Genomic DNA, 11,079 nt, shown 5'->3' with positions numbered 1-11,079 from the left:
TCGAAGAAGACAGGTCTAGGGCCATGAATATTTCAGTAGTTACGTCTACTGAGGCTGCTGCTTTTGCACCAAGTCATTTGGATCAGATAATGACAAGAAACCTCCATCTGTCTGTAGCATTGCAAAAACCATGGCACACGGAAGACCAGTGTTGGAAGCTTCATGGCAAACCTCCAAATTACAAACGACGCCAGTCATAGGACAAGGCTGGTCCTGGACGGGCTCTGGTCAGCGATTCGGCTAATGACAAGACCTCGACTCCGCCTCAAGCTGACGGTCAGAGTAACTTAAGTGTTGTTGGGGTCAGTGCAATTGCACACTCAGGTACGACTCAGTCTTTTGGTTTATTAACATTAATGGTAAACGGCCCTGGATTGTGGACTCTGGAGCAACAGATCATCTGACCGGGTCTTCTGATCATTTTATATCATATCACCCGAGTGCCGGCAATGAAAGATTAGAATCGCAGATGGGTCCTTTGCCCCTGTCAAAGGACATCTTTCTTCGTTTGATGGTTTGATATTGCGTGATGTGCTGCATGTTCCTAAAATTTCGTATAATTTACTTTCTGTTAGTAAAATTACAAGGGACCTGAACTGTCAGACTGTTTTCTCACCGACATTGTTTTGTTTCAGGATCTGAGCTCGGTGACAACGATTGACACTGCCCGACACGATATGGGGCTCTATTTCTGACTGATGAAACTTCCTTTAAGGATGGTTATAGGACTAGTTTTATTTCTTTGAATTTCTCTACTGTTAATATTGATTTTATGTTATGGCATTACCGTCTAGGACATCCCAATTTTCAATATATGAAGTATCTTTTTCCGCATTTATTTCATAATATTAATATATCATCCTTACATGCGATGTGTGTATCCGGGCTAAACAAAGTCGTGTTTCGTTTCACTTTCAACCCTACAAGACGCCCAACCGTTCATTCTTATCCATAATGATATCTGGGGTCCCTCACCAACCACTACCTCTACAGGCAAACGGTGGTTTGTCACCTTTATTGACGATACACACAGATTGACCTGGGTCTTTCTTTTGACCGATAAGTCTGAGGTGTCCTCTGTTTTCCAACAATTTTATGCGACTGTAGAAACCCAGTTCAACACAAAATTGCCATTTTACGAAGTGACCTCTGCAGGTGTTTGGATGTGTTGTCTTTGTCCATACCCACGGTCTCAATCGTATGAAATTCACTCCTCGTGCCCAGAAATGTGTCTTTGTTGGGTATCCTCTCTATTAATGTGGGTACAAGTGTTATCATCCCTCGTCTTGGAAGTACTTTGTGTCTATGGATGTCACCTTTCTCGAGGATCAACCGTTTTCCCCCGTTAGTCCTCTTCAGGGGGAGCGTCCTAGTGAAGAGGCTAACTGGTCCACGTACTCCATTCCCCTAGAGGTGTCGGCTGAACCTGAACATTCTAGCCCTGTTCTTTCTAATCCTGTTCTTCCCACTAATCAAGTCCCTTGTATAACTTATTACAGGAAGAATCTCAGGAAGGAAACAGTGCCGCCTGTTGCTTCTCCGGCTCCAGTTCATGAGTCTGACTCGGTCTCAGTTCCAGGTATGAATATTCCTGTTTATGATACTGATGATTGTGTTGAGACTAATAATTGTAGAGTGGACAGAGATATAGAGATTGATGCAAATGATGAGAAAATAGAGGAAATTGATGCAAATGATGAGAAAATAGAGAGAATTGAGGAGGATGGAGAAACTGATGGAGAAGACAACACTGAAGAAATAACTCTAGCAAATGAGAATAGTGAAAGGGAAGGTGATTGTGTGGGAAGTCCTTCTAACAAAAGATCCATAGATCAGATGGCTAGCTGCGGTAAGGAACGTGAAGAAGAGGAAAATCGTGATGCTGTCTCTTGATCTTCCAATTGCTTTGAGAAAAGGGACTAGGTCATGTACAAAGTTCCCTATGCATAGTTACATGACATATAGTAACCTATCTCTTGAGTTCAAGGCTCCTACTACCAGTCTAGATACAATAATGGTTCCAAGTAATATACGAGTTGCAATGGAAACTCCTGAGTGGAAGGCTGCAGTTATGGAAGAAATGAGAGCTCTAGAGAAAAATGGAACATGGGAACAGGTTGCTCTTCCTGAGGGGCACAAGACAGTTGGATGTAAATGGGTATTTATTGTCAAGTACAACTCCAATGGCTCAATTGACAGGTACAAGGCGAGACTGGTAGCCAAAGGCTTTACCCAAACCTTTGATATTGATTATTCTGAGACATTCTCTCCTGTGGCCAAGCTCAATACGATCCGGGTACTGTTATCTGTTGCTGTTAATAAATATTGGCTTTTGCACCAATTGGATGTGAAGAATGCGTTTCTTAATGGAGAACTCGAAGAAGAAGTCTATATAAGCCCTCCACCCGGCTTTGAACACCAGTTTAACCGTCGGGTTTGTAGATTGAAGAAGTCACTGTATGGGTTGAAACAGTCGCCAAGAGCGTGGTTTGACAGATTCACCACGTTTGTTAAAACTCAGGGGTATGATCAGGGGCACTCAGACCACACGTTGTTTACAAAAAGGTCGAGTTTAGGAAAGACCTCAGTACTTATTGTGTATGTAGATGACATTGTTTTGACCGATGATGATACTGATGAAATTATGAGACTTAAAACAAAGATGGTTGAAGAATTTGAAATTAAAGATTTGGGAAAATTGCGATACTTCCTTGGGATGGAGGTGGCTTGATCGAAAGAGGGTATCTCTGTCTCACAAAGAAAGTATACTCTAGATCTCCTCAAAGAAACAGGAATGACTGGGTGTAAACCTGTAGACAACCCTGTAGAGTATAATGCCAAACTGAGTAATGTTAGTAATGAAGCTCCTGTTAGCAAAGAGAGATATCAGCGATTAGTCGGGAAGTTGATATATTTATCTCACACAAGACCTGATATATCATATGCTGTGAGTGTTGTTAGTCAGTTCATGCAAGCTCCCTATGAGAAACATATGACAGCCGTTGAAAGCATCCTATAGTATTTAAAGGGCAATCCTGGTAAAGGTCTTCTGTTTAGGAAGTCTAGTAAACGTGGTATAAAAGCATATATAGATTCGGACTGGGTTGGATCTGCTGTTGATAGAAAGTCTGTGTCTGGATATTGCACGTTTGTCTGGGGCAATTTGGTTACTTGGAGAAGTAAGAAACAGGGAGTGGTTGCCAGGAGTAGTGCAGAAGCCGAGTACAGGGCCATGAGTTTGGGGATATGTGAAGAGATTTGGTTGAAGAAAGTATTAACAGATCTTCGACAAGACAGTGAGCTTCCAATGAAATTGTTCTGCGGCAATAAAGCAACAATAAGTATTGCCAACAATCCGGTCCAGCACGATAGAACCAAACACGTCGAGATTGACAGACATTTCGTTAAAGAAAGACTGGACAATGGGAGCATATGTATTCCCTACATCCTTTCAAATCTACAGATTGCAGATGTCCTTACAAAGGGGTTATTAAGACGGAGTTTTGATTACTGTGTTAGCAAGTTGGGTTTGATCGATATTTACGTCCAAACTTGAGGGGGAGTGTCGAAAAAGGGTTGGTTTGCCCTAGGGGTTTATTTGTAATTCTCTTATGGGCCTAGGGCTTCCCGTCTGTCTATTTATTTGAGGAGTCTTTCTGTATTTCAGTGTAACAAAATAATAAGATTTGATCGTGGTTTTTTCTCCCTGGCCTAGGGTTTTCCACGTAAATTAGTGTATTTTCTCCCCTCTTCTTTTATTTTTATCAGAAACTGTACTTGCACACTCTTGGTCATTTTGCTTCTTTCATTATTTTAATTATTTTCTTGGGCAAAATGTACTTTTGGTCCCTGAAGTTTGACGTTAGAGACATTTGGTCCCTGAGGTTTCAAAAGAGATCACTTCAGTTCCTAAGGTTTGGAAATGTTTCTAAATGATCTTTGGGTTGCCTTGACCGTTAATGGACTAACGGAAAAGTGATGTGACATATTGAGTCGGCAGATTTTAAATATGGTGACAATTTTTGTATTAATTTGTTTACCTTAGGTGGATTTTACTCTTTACATTTCTTTTTATTTGTTTTCTTACTCTTTCCCCTTTCTCTCGTCCCTGTCTCTCTCCCCTCCTTCCTTTGAAGCCTAGTTCTTCCTTCATGGCTGCCCAAGGTTTCAAAGGTAGGGCTAAATTTTACCACATAGCTTCCTTTTCCATTTTCCTCAACCTTTTTAATCGTGGAACTATCAGCTCCATGCTCGAACCTTTATCCTCTTGTGAAAACAAATCCCAAATCCATCATTTTGGCTCCTCAAATTCCAACTCCAAAACGTTGTACTTTCCATTCCCTTCATTCTTCTCCCTCTAATTCTCCTCTTCTGACTCTATCTAGAACTTAATTGTTCACTTATTGACCTTGTGCGAATTCCTGGAATGAAAGATTCCTTTGGCTGCAATGAGTTTTTGAATGGGTTGTAATCTTGATTTTTAGGTTGTGAGTTTTGGGAGTCGAGGGAAATGGGTGTTCATTGAAGTTTTCAGACTTGAACAAAAATGAAACGACGAGGTTTGAGAACTTGCTTAGATCAATGGTGGCAGAAAACAGAGATTTATGTTCTGTTTTTGTTTTTTAGTTATGGTTAATTTATTTTGCCACGAAACTGCCCTTGAAATGTTTAACATTTTTACAAATAAAAGGAATGAGTTTTGCTTCCTTGAGATTTCAAAAATGGAGTCCCAGCTGTGAATAGCACATTTTTAGAGAGATGCATAGGAGAGAGAAAGAAGGGAGGGAGGGAGGAGAAAAAAGAGAGAGAAACAAAAAAGAAATAAGAAAAATCCAAGTAATCTAAAAAATAATATAAAATTAATAAAAATTTTCACCTCATTTAAAATTTGTCAACTTAATATGCCACGTCGTTTTTCCATAAGTCAACTTGTGAAAATTAACTTGGGACCATTTAGAAACATTTTCCAAACCTTGGGGACTAAAGTGTCTCTTTCGAAATCTTAGTGATCAAATGGACGCTAACTTCAAATCTCAGGGACCATAAATGCATTTTGCCCGATTTTCTTTTAGTGTGCAGTGATTGTTCTTTTTGACTTTTGTCTGCCCCCAACTTTCCCTGCAATTTCTTTTTTTAATTAATTTTTTTTTTCCGATATCTGTCAAAATGTATAGGTCTAACTTTTGGATTGTAATATTCTATTATTGTCTATCTTTTCTGGATGAATGTTATATCTTTTTTGCTATCCTTTGTCCTGTACAACTTTTTTCCAAAAATGTACACCATCTCCTTTATAAATGGAGTTGGACGTTGGGCAATTATGAACTTCCACCACCGTCGTCTTTGGTCTAATTTGTAGATGATACGTTGACTCTGGCATTATTCTTCCTCCTCACTCTTCTAACCTAGCTTTGCTTTCTTACAATTCCTAGATAATGGTGGTCTTGATCGCTTCCATCAGGTCACAGGCTCCAATGAGGATGAGGACACCCAGGACAGTAAGGTGAAATTACAGTTAGCAATTGTTGGACGACCTAATGTTGGCAAGTCAACCTTGCTGAATACACTTTTACAATCAGATCGTGTTCTGGTTGGTCCTGAAGCTGGTTTAACAAGGGACTCTGTTAGAGCTGAATTTGAGTTTGAGGGTAGAACTATATACTTGGTAAACACGTGTTTGACTATTTATTGTTTATCCTTTTATGATACTTGTGTTCTGAATATAATCTGTGTTCCTAAGAAGTCCTTTATGTTATAACACTTTATTTAATGCAGTTGTTAGGAGTTATGAAGTTCTAATTGTTAATGGTTGGTAATGATAGGTTGATACAGCTGGTTGGATGCATAGGACTAAAGAGGAGAAAGGACCAGCATCCTTGAGTGTCATGCAATCGACTAAAAATCTGATGAGAGCTCATGTGGTTGCTTTAGTTCTTGATGCAGAAGAGGTGTCCGCTCTTTTTCCTTTTTTTTTTTCTCTCCCTTTTCTTTTCCTTGTGACTTTTCATGACCACCCACGAACCTTTTAATGTAATGGGGTTGCAAGCCTAAACCCACCACTTGTCCGTAGAAGATTGTCCGTAGAAGTTGAAAGTAAGGTTACAATTTTCAAGCTTCTTTAAAACAAAGTAAAACCTACTACAAGGTCATTATTCTTTTTTGTTCCTTTTTCTGGCAACGTAAGATAAATAACTCATCTCATTATGGACTGCAGTAATGGGAGTAATTCGTAAAAATTTGGTTTAACATTCAGCATTTTCTTTAACTTTTCTGTGACATATTGATCTATGTGATATACAGATTGCAAGAGAAAGAAGAAGTATGAAACATTCTGAAGTGGTTATTGCAAGGCGAGCAGTGGAGGAAGGTCGTGGTTTAGTAGTAATTGTCAACAAGATGGATCTTATGAGGGGCAAAAAATTTTTTGCTTCATATGAGAAGATCTTGGAAGCTGTTCCCGAAGAAATTCAAACAGTAATTCCTCAGGTATGGTAATTTAGCATTTTATGTGATTTTAGCTTTATCTTCTGGTAAAAAAAAAAAGCGATTGAAGAGATTCATTTTTGAAGGAATGAGATTCTTTTATTTGGGGAGAATATTTCCTCAAATTTGGGGTGAACTCCACACTCTGATTCAATTTCTTTCAACTGGTAAATAGCATTGGAAATGAAGATTTTCTTTCCTATCACTCTACTCCCATCCTCACCAAGTAAAAGAGCCTTAGTGTTGGATATAATTATTTTACAGCTTAGGAACAAATAATTTGTGTAGATATTGGATGGACATAGGCATTGCCGTTATTCCTCTTTAGAACACCCTACTGTGTTCTATTTATTAGTAAGTGAATGCATATCAGCGTTGGTTCTTTCCATCTTAATACTAATTGATCATGTATATTAGCATTCAGGTAACAGGAATACCAGTTATATTCATTTCAGCACTAGAAGGAAAGGGTCGACTGGAAGTCATGCGCCAGGTTATTGAGACATATGAAAAATGGTGTACGAGGTTGTCTACAGCTCGTCTTAACCGGTGGTTGCGGAAGGTCAGTAGAAAATGCCCTTCCATTTTTTCTTAGCTCAACATACCTATAGCACAATTTGTAAAAAGCTCGAGCTCGCACAGGTAATGGGCAGACATTCTTGGAAAGATCAATCTGCACAAGCAAAGGTCAAGTACTTCACGCAGGTGAAAGCCAGACCGCCTACATTCGTTGCCTTTGTGAGCGGGAAGACACGGCTAACAGATACAGACATCAGGTTTTTAACTAAATCGTTGAAGGAAGATTTCAATTTGGGTGGAATTCCCATAAGAATTATGCAACGTGCCGTTCTAAAGAAAACTGCTGATGGGGGTGGCAAGAGCAACAAGCACGTTAGCCGAACTCCTGAAAGAATCCGATCCCGATCCGATAAGAGAAGTTCCATTGTTGAAGAACAAACAACTTGAGCCTTGAACAACATATATATTGGCAGAAGCTCGAAAAAATTCAAACTGATAAGAAAAGTCTCAATGTCGAAGAACAGAACAGACAGCCCGACCATAGATACTGAACCTCGTTGCCATTTTTCTGTTGGACTAGTAATGGTTCCAGTGTGGTAATAAATCATGCAACAGGTGGTTCTCACTCTAGGCATTGTTTAGAGTGAGAGAGACGGACAATATGGAGTTGTTCTGGAGGGAACTGGACGAGGGATGGGGTTTTGATCTTCATCTATAGACTTCAGAGTTCATTAGATATTGTCATGAAATGTTAACGACTGTTAACTTATATGCATAGGTAAATTATTCTCAAAGGACAGTTTTTTCTGTCTTCTTTCAGCTGCTATCTACAGGCTTCTCAGATGTTGTAAGCTTGGAGTAATATTTTCATTGGAGGCAATTTTTGTACGGAAATTGTAATGGGTGACAAAATCAATTATGATAATTACGAAAGTGGACCATTTGACTTCCTTTTCTTTCATACTTTGTAGATTTAGCCCATTCTTGTCTTTGTTTGGAAAAAAACAGATCGTTTTCAATCTATTGAACTCCAATTTCCATTTTTTCCTCGACTTCTTAACAAACAAATCTTATAATATTAAGTAAAAATAACTCTAAATTAAGACAAATTCAAGTGCTTTTCACCTCTCTCCTTAAATCTTAGAAACAAAGGGACATATATATTGTCACACCCCCTCCTGAGTACACCTCTAGAATCCGAAAGAAGGCGTGAGGACGACAGATACCACCTTTTTGTGATATCTATTGTCCAGAATCTAGTTACAATTGATTACAACTTAAATCTGAAAATGTAGTTGTGGTGTGGCAAACCCTGACCCTGGAACTTTTCTCATTCGCTATTTGGGAAGAAAAACATGGAAGAAAAGAATGAGCTTCAAGAAGTCTAGTGAGTGGTGCCTTTTATAAGAAAATTGGTTTGATTATCAAAATTCATTTTTGGGAAAACAATTCCACAATCAAATAATTATCACATAACAGAATGTAACCTCCCCAGCCTGCTAGTTGGATACCCCTAGCATGATCATGTATTCCCCAGGTATTCACGTGAATTCCCCGATATGAATGATTTGGAAACAGTCTCAGTACCCATATATCCCGCCGAATGTGCAGATGTCAACAATATCATGTTAGTCATATTCGGGAACACTGACAATCCCAACCAAGCGTCCACGACGTATGCTAACAATATCCCAGGTACAATCCTAATTTTCAATGCAAATCACAACAAACAAAATAACGACAATCACAACGACCAATAAAATCTAGACAACACATTTTCGATCATGTCAATGTTCCAAACATAATATATATACATATACATATACACACACACACACACATATATATATATATAATTTAACATATGAAAATAATAAGAATAACCACTCACAGTTTCTCCTAATCAATTCTTTAGAAATTCCCTAAATAGCTTCTGGCCTGATTTTCTTGAATTCCTCATCTTTTCAAAGAAATCTCAAATTAGTCCATAATTCCTTCAATAGTTTCAATTTAATCTTAAAATATCCTTAAAAACAAAAATAACCAGCTTACCCCCATTAAAATAACCAAAATAGGCCTAACTTTCTAAAAACAGCCTTTTGGAGGTTATTTTGGCAAGCTGATGGGCATTAGGCTGCAGGGTGGGCGTGGCTGCGCGCACGATGGCGCTGTTGGGCGACAGACTTCGCACAAGGGCAGCTTGGGTGTGCACCTAGTCGGTCGCGCGCGTGGTTGGCCAGTGGGACGCAGCAAGCATGCACTAGGATGTTCGCGCACCTGACGATGACACATGGGCAAAGCTGAGCGATGGGCATATGCGATCAGCTGGGCCACCTGACTTTCAATGCAAATTCCCCTTTTTTAGAACTCCAATTAAAATGCTAGGGCTTTCTTTTATACTCACTTCTAAACACTCTCACACTGATTTCACTCAAATGACACGAGTGGTTTGTTAGAGCTGAACACCCCAACATGTCCTATTTATAGATGTCCAAACCTCTTCCCAGCCTGACACCTCCAACTTGTTTGCATGTCTAAATGCCCTCTTCTCGTACTGCCAATGCTAACCCTTGCCACATTAGCGATGGGCGTATGCGATCAGCTGGGCCACCTGACTTTCAACACAAATTCCCCTTTTTCAGAACTCCAATTAAAACGGCAGCCCAGGGCCTTCTTTTATAATCACTTCTGAACACTCTCACACTAATTTCACTCAAATGACACGAGGGGTTTGTTATAGCTGAACGCCCCAACATGCCTTATTTATAGTCATCCAAACCTCTTCCCAGCTTGACACCTCCAACTTGTTTGCATGTCTAAGTGCCTTCTTCTTGTGCCGCCAATGCTAACCCTTTCCACATTAGCCCTGAAGTGGCCTCACCTCCTTTAGCCAACTCATATCCTTCAATTTGCATGTCTTCTCACAAATCCACCTCACCTTATTTGTAGCCCAAGACATCTCTTAGTTAGCCACATGTCCGGATTTGTTAGCAACTCAACCTTGCTCCCCGAGTTTCCTCTTATCATCGCATCTTTCCAATTACATGGTTGCATTCTTACTTGATCGCATGGCTTGGTGATGCGTTATTTTATGTAGTGGAAATATGGATGATATGCGTTGATGGATGTGCGTTGTGCACTCAAGTTTCCCTAGTGGAATTCAAAATGTAAATTCCGCTGAGTTTCCTGATAAGTCCAGGGTCGAACACAGGGACTTGTGAAGATAGTTACATTGGTGATTTTTATGAAGACTTGCGGTAACCAGTTAAATAAATAATCGTTGGGTTTGTTGTTTACGTTGATGAAAAATAAATAACAAATGCAACTGAGTTTGAAAAGAGTTTGTAAACGGGAGATGCGATGGATATGCGGTGAACGGGTTGAGAAGGGTTCGGCTAACACTCCCTAGAATGTGTTCATGCTTTGCGATCATGCAATATGTATAGAATAGTAAACCACCTCTCGGTGTGAATGCTACGGTTTCTAATACTAGAACGCATGCGATGTATGTGCAAAAGTGTCTATAGGGTCTACACATAAACCTCTAATTCTTGTCTATGCGATGTTACACAAACAAGGCGACCACATATCATCATACCTATTCCTAGGATACATGCGATGCAAGTTGACAAACAGAGCTTATCTTTAAGTCCCTATCTCTTATTTATGCAGTTCTAATCTTGCTCTCTCAAGTTCAGATTCTAACCTAGCTCTCTCGAGACATTAGGTTCTTTCTTTAGACTCTCTCTCGAGTAACTCTAAAGGGTATTTTGCACAACATAAAACAAGACAATCGCAAGCAATAAACTTCCTAGGTTATGTTAGCTTAGTTCTTCTCAACCCATTCGACTAGCTTAGCTACTCATGCGTATTAAGAGAGTGAGCAGATGTAGAAATAGAATTTCCATTGAATAGATATGAAGATGAAGTACAAAATAACAATGCAAGTTTAATAAAGAGTCTGATAGCAATTTCTTGCTGCCAGGTGGTTACACTATTTCTACTCGTGCTCTAAAGATAATCTTGCTTTCGCGAGAGTCGGCCCGCTCTCTGCTCTTACGCCCCAAGGTTCTCTCT

The 11,079-nt window shown here is 39.5% G+C and overlaps 1 protein-coding gene across 3 annotated transcripts in view; it reads left to right on the top strand.

The window, feature by feature from the left end:
• LOC120090275 (GTPase Der) overlaps positions 1 to 7,965 on the top strand; it is an 18,581-nt gene extending 10,616 nt beyond the window's left edge. For 2 of the 3 annotated variants that reach the window (XM_039047842.1, XM_039047843.1), the window contains exons 5-9: positions 5,433 to 5,665; positions 5,823 to 5,948; positions 6,301 to 6,486; positions 6,908 to 7,045; positions 7,126 to 7,965. In XM_039047842.1, coding sequence (XP_038903770.1) covers positions 5,433 to 5,665; positions 5,823 to 5,948; positions 6,301 to 6,486; positions 6,908 to 7,045; positions 7,126 to 7,449 — 1,007 coding nt within the window. In that variant the 3' untranslated portion in view covers positions 7,450 to 7,965. Of the gene's footprint in view, positions 1 to 5,432; positions 5,666 to 5,822; positions 5,949 to 6,300; positions 6,487 to 6,900; positions 7,046 to 7,125 lie in introns of all 3 variants that reach the window. The other variant, XR_005485495.1, reaches the window with a different exon arrangement.
• The last annotated feature ends 3,114 nt before the right edge of the window (positions 7,966 to 11,079 follow it).

This window comes from Benincasa hispida, chromosome 11, assembly GCF_009727055.1.
Source record: "Benincasa hispida cultivar B227 chromosome 11, ASM972705v1, whole genome shotgun sequence".
In the NCBI taxonomy this organism is placed as follows: Eukaryota; Viridiplantae; Streptophyta; class Magnoliopsida; order Cucurbitales; family Cucurbitaceae; genus Benincasa; species Benincasa hispida.
Note: the sequence above shows the minus strand (reverse complement) of the source record. Positions and strands in the feature narration are given on the sequence as shown.